Consider the following 14486-nt stretch of genomic DNA (forward strand, 5'->3'; position numbering starts at 1 on the left):
TGCATACGGAATTTCAAGTGACCTTGAATAGCCAAAATAATCTTGGAAAAGAAGAAAAAAGTTGGAGGACTCACACTTCCCTATTTCAAAACTTAGTCCAAAGCTACAGTTCTCAAAACTATGTGGCACTAGCATAAGGATAGACACATAGATCAGTGGAGTAGAACTACGAGTCCAGAAATAAACCCATAGATCTATCCCATGGGTTGTAAACCCAAATGAGTTGAAAACAGGCGTTCAAGCAGAACCCTGCACAGGAATGTTCACCACAGCACTATGCCCAACAGGCACAAGGTGGAAGTCACCCAAATGTACCTCAGCTGCTGAGTGGATACACAACATGTGTGGCCTAGCCACGCATTGGAATATTATTCAGCCAGGAAAAGGCATGAAGTGCTGATTGGTGCTACCGCGTGGATGAACCCTAACGCAAACATAAGTGAAAGCAGCCGGACACAAAAGGCCACCTATTTATTGTCTGCTTCCACCTCTAGGAAGTCTCCAGAGCAGGCAAACGTCTGTGCACAGGAAGCAGACGAGTGGTTGCCTGGGGACTATGGGGGGTGGGGTGGGGTGGGGTGGGGGACACTGCAGGAGGGGGCAGTGGCGAGTGACTGCCTGGCGGGTACAGGGGTTTCTCTTTGGGCTGGTGCCAACGTCTTGGAAGTAGATATATAGTCGTGATGGTGGCCCAGCACCGCCAGTGTATACTTGGTGCCCCTGGATGGCCCGCCATTAGCTGCCTTCTCTGTACAAAGTTCCCGTCCGGTGGACAGTGAGAGTTCCAGCAAAGAGAGGGTCCAGCGAGCACGGCGAGCAGGGTCCTGCCAGCGCCATTTCTTTGCAGGCCCAGGACCCCGGCGGTGGGGGTGGGGGCGGGGTGAGGTGGGGTGGGGGAGGGGCTATGGGAAAGCAGTGACCTCACAGGGTCTACGTGTTACGGGGCGTGCTCGACCCCCCCCCCCCAACCAATGAGGGCCCGGCCTGTGGTCGCTAGGATACGGAGTAGGGGCCTGAGAACACCGGTTGTCTTGAGATGTTGGGACCAGCAGGCACAACCGACCGCCCCTCATCCCAGCGCACCGCAGAGCGAGGCCGTCGCAGAAAGCTGCCCAACGGCCAGCATGCCGGGGAAGAGGGGCCGTGGAGGGTCACCCGGTCGCCGCTCCCGCACCGCCCGAGCCGAGCGGTCCTGCTCCGTGAGCCACCTGGAGCGCCTCCTGCGGGAGGGCCACTACGCCCAGCGCCTGAGCTCCTCCGCACCCGTCTCCCTAGGGGCCATCATCCAGTACCTGACGGCCAGGGTCCTGGGGCGGGCGGGCCATGAGGCCCAGAACAGCGGCCGGAGGCGCCTCACTCCGGAGCTGGTGGACGTGGCGGCCCGCAACAACGCGCTGCTCAGCGGCTTCTTCAGCACTAGCACCATCTCCCAGGCGGCCCCGGCCCAGCACTAGCTGCCCAGCGACACCTGGGTCCCCGGCCTCCGGGGGGGGGGGGGCGGGGCGGGGGGCGCGGCCGTCAGGCGCCAGGCTCGCTCACCGACCGACCGCACAGCCCGGGCAGGCCCGGCCTGCCCGCCCCCTTGGGCACAGTCATTGCGAGTCAATAAAGTGTTTCAAGAGACGCCCTGCGCGTGCTTCACTCACTTGGCGGGGGAGGTGGTGGTGGTGGGACACCCCTCGTCGGAGGGATGGAGGGCGGGGGTCTGGCCGGAGTTGGGGGGTGGGGGGGTGGAGTCGGGGGTGACAGACAGAGAGGAGCGGTCTCTCACGGTGACAGTGCACGGGGTGGCCCTGGGTGGGAGAGGCTGGCTGCGGCGGGGGTGGGGGCGGACTGGGGCCTCGGGTGAGGCCGGACAACGGAAGGCTCCCCCGCTGGCTCTGCGCAAGCCGGAGCCGGGCCAAAGTCCCCAGAGGGACGGGGTTCCTTGCGGCGGCGCTCGACACCGTGAGGGCAGCGTGGTGATAGGGCGACCGACCGCCCTGGGTGCGGGATGCAGGGGTGGGTGGCCAGAGCGCTGGGCATGGACTCCCATGGGGCAGGGGCTTTGACGGGAAGATGGAGGCGTGATGGGGATTGGGGTGGGCGGGACACGATCAACACAAAGGCAAAGTCGGAATTAGGGTCACGCGGGGTCAAGAGTTTTTGGCTGTGTTCCCCTAGAGATGCCAAGAGATGCCCTGCGTGGCAACCTGCGTAAACAAGCTGTCACCTAGCAACAGCGGGCGGGCGCTCGGCCAGGCCCCACCCCAGCACCCCTGGTTTGCATACGAAGATTGCACCAGGCACGGCCCCTCCCCTCAAGATTCCTGCATATGAATCTTGCCCCTGAAAGGCTTTTCTCCCAAACTCTCAATTTGCATATGTGACTTTCGCTGGACCAGGCTCCGCCTCCGATCACTCAATTTGCATGTCACCGTGGAAATGGCAGTTCAGCATAGAAAGCTAGAGTAGTAACCACGTCTGAGACCCACGTTTTTAAATTAATTCTATTTCTTTATGCCTTACGTAGTTTTGATTAGTAAGAAACTTTATGCCTACTGCTTCCCTGATAGGGTACTAGCCTTTTAATGAAATTTAATTTCTTCACTTTTAATAATGAGAGTGTAATACCTGCCCACCATTTCAGATTAGTGATTAGAAGAGTTAGAGAGAAATTACATATATATGATATATATATATACACATGATATATAATATATATAATATATAACATAAAATATATTTTTAAAATATATAAAAATATAGTTGTGCTAAAATAAGAATTTACCAAGTAGTGGGGATAGTACTGCATGCAGTCCATGGCACTCTGTTATTTCTTTTTTTTGTTTTATATATTATGCAATAAAATCACCCTCTTTTGGAGCCCAGTTCTATGAATTTAGCACATGTATATATGTGTGTATCCACCACCACATTCAGGCCATGGAACAGCTCCAGCAACCCAGGAAAGTCCCTGGTCTGGTACTGCTGGCCCTGTTTAAGTGCTTGATTTTTGCTAAACTAACGTTTGTTCAGTAGAGTCCTGGGTGGGGAGTTGGATGGTGAGCCAAGATTCAACAAAGAGCACAAGGGAACGTGAAGTAGAGAAGTTTATTGCTGTACTCACAGGTCCCGGATGAGGTACGCAGCACGCCTGGAGGGCCACGCAGGGTACAGGCAGCGGGCAAGCAGCAGGACCTGCGGCTTATGCCTTTATTAGGGTCCATAGGTGACGTGTTTCTGAGGTTCCCTGGATAAGGCCAGATTGGCAATTCAAAACCAAAAAAAGAGCAGGGTCTTGGTAAGCTCTGTGGGAGTCCTATCTAAGGGACCCACAAGGGGAAGGAGCTGGGAGGCGGAAGAGACTGTTTTATCACCAGGGGCTTTGGGGAACTCATATCAGTTACACTTTCTTGTGACTTTGCTGGCTGTCATCCAGGGCATGCCCTTGAGGTTAGGTGTCTGTCCACCCAAGGCCCCTGCAGGCCCCTTAGCCACACAAAAAGAATGCAGAGGCTGCAGTATTATGGAGTAGTTTAACTAAACTCTCAACAGTTGTCAAACTCTTTCTTCAGACCTAACCCTTGACAACCACTGCTCTGTTCTCCATCTCTAAAAAACTGCCTTTCCCATATGTCTTGCAAGTGGATTCATAAAGTGTGTCAGCTTTTGAGGCTGGCTCCTATCACTAAACATACTGCTTTCGAGGTTCATCTAGATCGTTATGTGTATCAATAGTTATGTTCTATTGTTGAGTAGTATTCCATTGTGTGGATGTACCACAGTTTGTTTACCCGTTGGCCTATTGTAGGACATTTTGGTTGTTTTCAGGTTTTGCAAATTTTTAATAAAGCCGATATGAATATTCATGGATAAGTTTTTGTATGAACTTAAATTTTCATTTCTCTAGGGTAAATACCCAGGAGTTGGACTGCTGGATCATGTGAAAAGGCTCCTCAGGTCTCGTCCCAATTAGCCTCATCCTCATCCCCTAGGGGCAACCACTGTTCTTATTTTTTTCACCACATATTGCTTTTGCCTGTTTTAGAACTTCAAATAATGGAATCATACATGTGAATACTTTCAGTGAAGCCTCTTTTGAGATCCACTCATGTTGGATGTGTGCATCAATGATTCATTCCTTTTTATCACCTAGTGTTATTTAGCTATATTGGTAAACTACACTTGATTTATACGTTCAACAGTTGATGGACATCTGGCCTGTTTTCAGTTCTTTATTATTATGAAAGAAGCTGCTATAAGCATTTGTGTTCAAGTTACTGTGTACACTTATCTTTTCATTTTCCTTGGGTAATTCTTAAAAGTGGAAGTGTTTGGGTAATAGCTTAGGTGTATATCTAGCTTTATGAAAAACTGATAAACTATTTTCCAAAGTGTTTGTACCATTTTATGCTCTCACTATGTATGAGGGTTCCGGTCATTCATTTATCCTTGCCAAAATTTGATGTTGTCAGCTGGTTAGTTTCAGCCATTCTGGTGGATGTATAGTGATATCTCATTGTGGCTTTAATTTGCAATTACCTAACGACTAAAGATGTTGAGCATATTTTCAATTTGCCAATAGAGAGATATTAAAATCTCCAACATAATTGTAATTTTTCTAATATCTAAATAACCATCCCAGCTTTCTTAGGCCTTCAGTTTGTACGGTACATATTTATACTTTTACTTTCAGTCTTTCTTTGTCCTCTTATTTAGAAAGCGTCTCTTTTTAAATTTTTATTTTATTGTGATAATCCTTAAAATGAGCTGTATCCTCAATACATTTTTACTGTACAATATATTATCATTGACTATAGATACAATGTTATACAGCAGATCTTGAACTAATTCATCTTGCTTATCTGAAACAATGCCCATTGATTAGTAACTCTCCTTATCCCCCTCCCCTTAGTACTTGGCAACTACCATTGCACTCTTTGATTCTACAAATTTGACTACTTTAGATACCTCGTATAAGTGTAATCATGCCATATTTGTCTTTCTGACTGTCTTATTTCACTTAGCATAATGTCCTCAAGCTTCATCTGTATTGTTAAAGGGCATTTCTTATAGCCAGCATATAGTCAGGTGTTGCTTTTATACACAGTATGATCATCATGTTAGTCTGCTATGTTGCCAGAGCTGAAAGTAAGTCCTATCAATATTTTAAAGATGTTGGAACCATGTCTTAGTTGGAATTCAGTTTCAAAATACTCTTTGCTCCTCTTTCCTTGGTGGCCTTTGCATAATAGGTTTCCACATGCTCATGTATTGGGAATGAGAATTCAGCATCTAATTCCCCATTCCACTTCTTGCTCCAGATATATTTCTTTTATATGTACAATGATTTATGGAATTTAAAAATCTTAATTAAGCTCTTTAATGTTTAAAAAAATTAACAGTGTTTCTCCAGGCCTACCTAGGATTCCAGAGCCAAAGATAGAGATGAGGGTTCTTTGTAAAAGGCCAAGAATTTGCTTCCTTTTTTAGCAACTTTCTCAAGGTTTTCAGACCATCAGATTGGTACTGTCATATATAGAGGCTTGGACTATCAGTCCTTCTGCTGAATACTCACTGAGTAGGGTAGATGGTCACATCTTATATTTTCCCATCTCTATCTTCTCTGATCATGTTTACTTAATGTTACAGACTATTTTTACTCAGGGATTTTCCTCAGCCCCTAATTTATACTTAACATTTTTTAGTTAATACTCTTCTTTATCATCATTTTAGACATTTTATAATGAGGAACGAATAATCTATACATATACAAACAACTTCCTAGTTTTTATTTTATAAAAAAAGATTTTCACACACAGCAATCCAAACTCAAGTAATATTTGTATGGGACCCTTGAACTGGAGGTGAGTTCTTGGATATTCTTTGTGTATATGTTCCCTCTACAGATAATGGTTTGACCTCATCGGCTGCAGTACTACAACATTAGGCTATAGACAAGAATTTTGCGTTACATATCAAACCTACCTCATAGTACATTAAGTGGATGGGGTTAAGGCAGGCAGAGAAGTACATTATTTCCCTTTTTTTGTCACTACGATATTAATTAGCTTTTAATATAAATTTATTTATTTTTGGCTGCATTGGGTCTTTGTTGCTGTGTGCGGGCTTTCTCTAGTTGCTGCGAGCGGGGGCTACTCTTCGTTGTGGTGGCCTCTCTTGTTGCGGAGCACGGGCTCTAGGCACATGGGCTTCAGTAGTTGTGGCACGCGGGCTCAGTAGTTGTGGCTCGTGGGCTCTAGAGCACAGGCTCAGTAGTTGTGGCGCACAGGCTTAGTTGCTCCGTGGCACGTGGGGTCTTCCCGGACCAGGGCTCGAACCCGTGGCCCCTGCATTGGCAGGCAGATTCTTAACCAGTGCGCCACCAGGGAAGTCCCTACAATATTCTTAACTGACCTCATTTTTCTAGTGAAAGCCAAAACCATAAACTAGTTCAATGCATAATACCTACTTAGGCTCTGTTGGCCCTTCAGATGATCAGTTAAAATGATGCATTTTGCATAACTGTGAGAAATAGTCTTTCTTTTTGCTTTTTCTTCTTATCTTTCCTTTTTTCTCTCTGGGTATGGATCTCTCTCTCTCTCTCTCTCTCTCTCTCTCTCTCTCTCTCTCTCTCTCACACACACACACACACACACACACACACAAGAGACAAAGAGTGGACTCTGTTTATAGACAATGAGGGTCTTTTAGAAGTTTGAGGCTAGTGATTCTGAATCCCAGTGCCATCGTGAGCTAGATGCGGGCAAGTGAGGAAACACGGCACCAAATGGCTATTCTAGGACAATTTCTGAGATGCACAGGCTTGCATTTTCGATCAGTGCTGAGTTGTTGTCTGTATTTGGCAGTTGTGCTGGAAGCAGTCCCAGAATTTTCAGGTGAGTTGATAATTTCTGATGCTGTCTTTTCTTTTGCTACTAGGACAATCTCCATCCCTACCCACCACACATTTAGTTATTACTGTTACTAGTTATTACATTTAGTTATTTTGGTATTACTCATTACTGTTGTGGAATGAGTATAGAAAACATCTGTGAGTTGATACATCCTGATATCATCTGATCAGCACCAGTGAAGAGGAAGGGAGCTGCACTGAGCCCAAGTATTCTTAGAGCACAGAGAATGAAGCTGATTTTGGAGTGAAATGTAAGGGAGAATAAGAAAATTGATGTGAGAAGATAGAAGATGAGATTTTCCTCATTATAAACCCAAGAGATGCACTTGAAAAAAAAACCACTTTCCCAAGCATTTCTTGCTATTCTGTGGACATGAGAGTCTTGTGTTTATATGCAGAAGGAAATTGTATGCTGTCAGGGAACTGCTAAAGCAAGAAGAGGAAGTCAAGAATAAATGGCCTATGAAGTCTTCTGAGAGAGATACCAAATACCTCTTTTCTGCAGAGGTCTGAATATTGTTTGGCTTTTGTGAATGTTTCAGAGTTAGGCTTCTTCCTGTTGATACTGAAACTATCCCCAGAGCCCAGGTTATAGAAAAATTATTTCAGAGAAAGAAATGGGTTCAAGATTAAATACTTTCCTGGAGAACAGAAAAATGGAGTCTCCACCAGCAGAGCAAAGTAGGTCCTCAACACAATTACCTTAATGATTTAGGCCAGATGTCTTGTCAGCGGGGGACAGACTGTATCAGATTTGGAGGATTTTATGCCTATATTAACAAAATTCACTACAAATATATCTTTCCATTTGGTTTATGTAGCCACAGCTCTTGACAGTCCTTCCCTCTGCTTCCCTCCAGAGGACTCTTGGGGACATTACATAAGGTGACACTGGTGAACATCAGCCCTGGCCTAAATGTCAGGAAAATGTATTCTTTCCTTGCTATATAGATAGGGAAACTGTGGTTGACTCTGGGAACAAGTAAGTGGAAAAGCCAAATCCACTCTTTTAAACAATATGATGGTTTGTATTATTCACAGCATCACTAGAGCTTGTGAGATAACTAAATTGTTAACTGTTCTTCAGTTTATTCTGAAGCAAGATGGTGGCTCATGATTTAATGTTGGAAACTTATTGTTACTGTTATTTAGTTGAGTCAATAGTTTAAATGCCACATTTGATGCTACTATCTTTTTTAATTTGTTTCATTTTTGAGGATTGTATTTTTGTTGTTGTTGAAAGTATAATAAGGTTCTTGTTCCAACTCTAGAAAATACGATCATAACTCAAAGCCACTAGGCTCCAGAGCCAAACTCATACTCTTATTATTACCTTTTTGTAGAAGAGTAACTTCAGACACAGAGAGATTAAGTGATTGAGGGAGAAAGGAAAGAGGAGGTCAGTGCTCAAGATCTAGTACCAAGTAGCAGATGTGAGGAGGGGGCATCAGGGTATAAATAAGAGATGAGTTGAGGTTTCTGCACCTGAGAAGTTCAGAAATTGGCAAGAGGTAGAGAGCACAAAGGATGGAGGGTACCAGTTCAGCAAAGAGGATGTGAGGAATTGAAAGCTTCTGTCTCTTCTGACTGGGGAGTTGTTTACATTTTACAAGGGCAGGATTGCTAGATTCCATGCCTGTGTGGGACTCCACCTTCTCCCCTCAGGCCTTCCCTGTTGGGCAGGTCATAGATGAACTACTTTCCATATTTTCTCAGTAAAAGTCTACATTGTAATCTGGAACAGATTTTAGGTAGGGTATGAGATTCTGTGAACTTGTATACCTTTCCCATTAAGTCATAGGCTGATACCTTTCCTATTAGATCATATATCAGAATTGGCTTTAATGACAAGTGATTCTAAGATCCCTACATTATATGATCTGATACTCATCAGAGTATATACGTTCTGGTCATTTGAATGGGTATAGGTGTGTAGAGTGTAACAGGAAATTAAAATAAGCTAAATGTACCAATAAAAGTTGAAGATGAGTGGTTGTGCATGAATCCAAGAGCAGAAGGCAACAGTGTAAACTCAAAAGCCTAGATTTGAGTTCTAGCTCCATAACATATTTGTTTATTTCTTATCAATTTCACCTGTTGATTCTCTCTGTATTCTGAAAGTATTTCTCATACTAGTCCTTCTTGTAATATATGTGATTTTCTGTAATGATGACTTATCTTTGCTGCTTATGTTAGTTTAATCTGTAATCATCTTCTTTCCTTACCTTCTCTCCCTAATCCATTTACTTCTTAGTTTCTTAACTTTCTTATTTGCTCCATTTTTAATTTGTGCATTCTCATGTGCACATCTTTCATCAGCTCAGGAACATTTTTCTTCTAGCTTTAAATTTGATTATTTCTTCTGCTTGTTCAATAGTAGGCTATTCCTCAAAAAACATCAAATATCAACATATTAGCTTGCCATTGTCTGCAAAAGATTATCTAGTTCATCTTTATCAACAATTTGATTTTATACACCAATGCATTGTTCTTGAATTATTTAAGACTCATTTTTTTCATCCATAAAGTAGATATTATACCAACCTTATTTTATGACTCTCCTTTCCACCCAACTTTGTTCTCTCCTTGTGATGTCCTACTACTATTGTAAACAGGACTCTTTTTTAGAAAAAAAAAAAACTCAGAAAGTTTATTCTGTATTTTGTAGATTATTTTGAAAGATATGCTCTTTTTCTGAATTAACTAGCTGCTCTTCCTTTCTCTTGTTCTTTATTAATTTTTAACTTAAACTTCACATTAGTTGCTTTTTTCTTTGTTCAATTTCAGGAAATATTGAGATTTGTCCTGATTAATTGTCTTTAGCTAGAGTGAGTTAACTACCTTTAGTTCTGCTCTATGTCTTCTTGCATCTTAGTCTACTCTACTTTTGATATCTACAGTGATATTTTAGCTTGACTAGAATTCTAACAGTTTTCAGTTCACATTACTCTACACTACTGATATGACTGCTTTATCCTGGACAAAAGTCCAGGACCGAATGTCTTCACTGGAGAATTCTACCAAACATACAAAGAACTTACACCCATCCTTCTCAAACTATTCCAAAAAATGTAAGAGTAGGGCACACTCCCAAATTCATTCTATGAAGCCACCATCATCCTGATACCAAAATCAGACAAAGACATTACCAAATAAGAAAATTACAGATAAATATCTTTGATGAATATAGATGCAAAAATCCTCAACAAAATATTAGCAAACTGAATCCAAGAAGATATATAAGGATCATACAGCATGATCAAGTTGGATTCATTCCATGGTCACAAGGATGGTTCAACATATAGAAATCAAGTAGTGATTCTTGATTGTCTTGAGTGTCTTCCCATTAACAAAAGGGAAGACAAAAGCCACACGATCAACTCAATAGACCCAGAAAAAGCTTTTGACAAAATTCAACATCCATTCATGATAAAAAACTCTCACCAAAGTTGGGTATAGAGGGAACATATCTCAACATAACAAAAGGCATTTATGACAACCCCACATAATACTCCATGGGGAAAAGCTGAAAGCCTTCCCGCTAAATTCAGGAATAAGACAAGGATGCCCACTCTCACCACTTCTATTCAACATAGCATTTGAAGCCTTAGACAAGCAATCAGACAAGAAAAAGAAATTAAAGTTATCCAAATCGGAAGGGAAGAAGTAAAAATGTCAGTATTTGCAAATGACATGCTACTGCATATAGAGAACCCTAAAGTATCTGCACAAAAACTGTTAGAACTAATAAATGAATTCAACAAGGTAGCAGGATACAAGATTAATGTACAAAAATCTCTTGCATTTTTTTAATAATGAAATATCAGAAATAAAAAGTAAAAAAACAATTTCGTTTAAAAACACATACAAGAAAATAAAATACTTACGAATAAACCTAACCAAGGCGGTGAAAGACCTTTACACTGAGAAGTATAAAACATTGATAAAGGAAATTGAAGATGATTCAAAGAAATGGAAATATCTCACTTGGGGTTGGGAAAATTGCTGCCACTCACACACAAAAAATGGGGCTTCTGTTAGTAAATAAAGGGAGAAATAAATACTGTGTATTTCATTAAAAGTGTCTGATGCAGGCTGATAAGACTTGAGACCATGGAATAGTATCCTGGGTTTCAAAATAGAAGAAAACAGTAGCTGCCAGAAACTACATTGTACTCTATTTTGTTCAGACTCATCTGATATTGTTTCCAGCACCTTAAGAAGTTTATTGTCAAACTAGACAGGATTCATAAGAGATTTCCACGTATGGTGAGGAGTTTGAAAACCATTTAGAAGGAAGAAAAGTTGAGAAAATTTGGTTTGTGATCCAAGAAAGTCCAAGAAAGTCACTGTGCTTAAACATCTAAGGAAGCATCACGGGAAAGTGAGCTCAGTCCTGTTCTATGTAACTCCACGTAATAGAAGTAGGATCATTAAATAGAAGTTGCAGCAGGGAGGCCAGGGTTTCAGTCAACTTGAGAAAACACTTTAACAGAACTATTCAACAACCATGTTTCAAATCCCCTGTTACTAAAAGGTGTTTAAGCAGATGCCAGATGACCAATTGCTGGGATTCTGTAAAAGATATTCAGGGACTGTGTGGCGGGCTAGCCAAGATGAAATTGGAGGTCCTTCACCCTACACAAAATCCTTTGGGAGTTATACAGTATTTTGCTCCATTGTCTATCTCTAAAGTTCCCTCAGGCTACCTAAAGAAAGTCCTGAAGAACCATACAGCTCACGCCTGTGAAGGAGAGAAACTTGGAATCACTTGCCCACAAAAGACATCTATCAGCATCCTTTCTGCTTTTTATGGTCGTAAAGTCCCTGATGAAAACTTTTGTCCAACTCTAACTGGTAAGACCAGTGAAAATGCCACCTGTGTGTCAATCACAGCTAGACAGGTAAGATCCAACTTCTCAGAAAGCAAGGGCCCAGGTAACTTTGCATTCAAAAGGAAACCTATCTAATTTTATTTGAGAAAATAGTAGATTAGATATGTAATTACCAGGGAAATGTGAGTAAAATGGAAAAGAAAGAAATTAATCATAGATGACTTGACTACACCATTTAGATTAGAAGAGTTTTGATTTTAGTTACATAATCTTAATTTGACCATTTCCCTTCCTCTCTCATATAATAATAGCTAACATTTTTTGAGTACTAACTATGTGCTAGGCATGTTGTTTGGCACAATACATGAATTCTCTCCTTTAATACACATAACCACGTGAAGTAGGCACTATCTTTAAATATCATTTTATAGATGAGGAAACTGACGATCAGATAGGTGAACTGATTCTCCCAAGGTTACACAGCTATTCAGTGATAGAGGTTATTGGTGACCTAGACGGAGCTGGATTAAGGTATCTATCATTTGGGAAGCTTCCTAGAGCTCAGTATCTAATAGAAGCTAAAATATACCTGAAATCAATTGAGAACATTATAGTTCTCCCTAGAGGCTAATATATAAGCAGCTTCCTGACTGACATCATTTAATCCTTATCTGCTTGAGAGAATACACTGTCCATCTTTACTTTCTTGGTAGCAATTCACTTAATCTTATTCCTGCCACCACTAACTCCACTGAGGTCACTATTGATCCTCATGAAGTTACATTTGATGGATACTTTTATGTTTTTATCTAATGTGACTTCTTGGTGTCATTTGACACAGTCTACCATTCCACCTTTCTTTAAACACTCAGTTCCTCTGGTTCTTATGATACCATGCTCTCTTGTTTTTTTTCTCACCTTTAAGTGCTGCCTCTCTCATTCCCATTTTAATTAACCACAATAATTGTTCGGCCACCTGGTGTTTTTAACCATTTCTAGAACCAGAGAGTATTCAACTTGTCCATATATTAAAAGCTTTCATTTCTGTATAAATTAGATTTGAAAATAGCCTTTTGCTTAACTTGTGCCAGGAATTCGTATCTCTATTTAACATACAAAGAAATACAATTTCACAGAGGCAATTTGTTGATAATCACATAGCAAGTAAGTAACAGAGCTGTAATTCAAGGCCTTAGTGTTTATGTCTAATCCATCACTATATATACATTCTCTTCTCAGAGTTCCGTAAATAGAATGTCTAGATGTCAGGGGAAAAAGAAACATTTTATTGGAAAGTTAAAGAATTTAACTATTTTAAATTTTGTAAAATTCATTAGTGGAAATAACACATTGATGTGAACTTTTATTCAGTAATTTCTCTCCCTTTTCCTTCTTCACAAGAAACTCCTGGATGAGTGCAAGGACCAACGCTGGTGTCAGATATCTGTGAATAGTCAAATGTTTGGACAAGATCCATGTCCTGGCACATACAAGTATCTTGTAGTATCTTATAAATGTAGACCAGGCAAGTTTCACAGCGGTATTTAAAATCAAGAGGGAATTTACCAAAAAGGATGGGACCTACATAGTTTGTGGGCTCATTTCTAAGTGCAGTTTCTGTTTTCATGCTTAGCAATTTGAAAAGCACTGCATAATACCTTAAGTTGTATAACCCAGAAACACAAAATACTTCTTGGTGACAGTGGCTTACTTCTATTCTATAATTAAAGAACGATTTGAAATTTACCTAAAAGTAAGAGCTTTAACCCTCCTCTTATTTAAAATTTTTTCATGGAATCCCAAATTTGGGTTGTAATCCTTCTGATAGCTGATTTCTACAAGTTCAGATGACTCTATTATATATTTCTCCTCATTTTAAGGAGGCTCAAACTATCAGTGCTTCAAAACAGTTTAAAAATATAAATGTTGGAATGTAATATTGAATTTGAAAGGGAATCTAAAGTATCAACCTTGTTTCCTAGTGAACTACCGAATAAAGACAGTATGTGAGAATGGTACGCTGAGGCTTCGGTGCAGAAATAAATCTGTCTTGACAATTTTCTCTGCAAATTATGGCAAATTCATGGAAGGAAAACAAGAATGTGATGTAATGAATAAAAATGGACCTGTCATAGGTATGTTGGAAATAGAAGACACACAAATCTACAACAGACTTTTCCAAATTCTCTGTTCAACATTAGTGATTTACTGAACTTTAAATAATGGACTAATATATTCCAGATCACTATGATATCCAACATATAAGCAATGTTATGAGACTAGCACTGAATACATAATATGTACATTCTCAGCTGGTTCAAAACTATATTATGAGCAAGAGTATAATCTTGATCAGCTAGTTCAGGGCCACAGAAATGTTGGTTTTGAAAGCTATGCCTTATATGTTTTGCAGAGACAGTGTGGGTGTAAGACAATGCTTAGTTTTAAAATGTGCAAACTCAGTAGCCTCTGCCTACTCCAATTTATCCTGAAGTGTATGCCACAGAAGAAATTAACATCCCTAAGAATTTAATTGGAAAACCCAGTTACATTGACATTCTCAGTTAATAATGCAACATTGTATCACATTATTGCTGAAGTGTGCTGAAACTTTAGTATCAATAAATAGGGTCTGTGTGCAATTTCCAGGGCCATAATTTCTGTCTTTGGCCTATACTGCTCTCATTTTCAGTGATGCTGCTCCGTGATTACTGTTGCATTGTGTTGCTTCCTGGTATATTCATGGTTCTCTA

The 14486-nt window shown here is 41.1% G+C and overlaps 1 protein-coding gene across 1 annotated transcript; it reads left to right on the forward strand.

Annotated features, from left to right (window-relative positions):
• Nucleotides 1-977: 977 nt before the first annotated feature.
• On the forward strand, nt 978-1478 carry LOC132357468 (histone H2A-Bbd type 2/3-like). Its single transcript, XM_059910951.1, has one exon. The coding sequence runs from the start codon at nt 1125-1127 to the stop codon at nt 1452-1454; it is 330 nt and encodes a 109-aa protein (XP_059766934.1). The 5' UTR covers nt 978-1124; the 3' UTR covers nt 1455-1478.
• Nucleotides 1479-14486: the final 13008 nt, after the last annotated feature.

Source organism: Balaenoptera ricei, chromosome X (genome assembly GCF_028023285.1).
Source record: "Balaenoptera ricei isolate mBalRic1 chromosome X, mBalRic1.hap2, whole genome shotgun sequence".
In the NCBI taxonomy this organism is placed as follows: domain Eukaryota; kingdom Metazoa; phylum Chordata; class Mammalia; order Artiodactyla; family Balaenopteridae; genus Balaenoptera; species Balaenoptera ricei.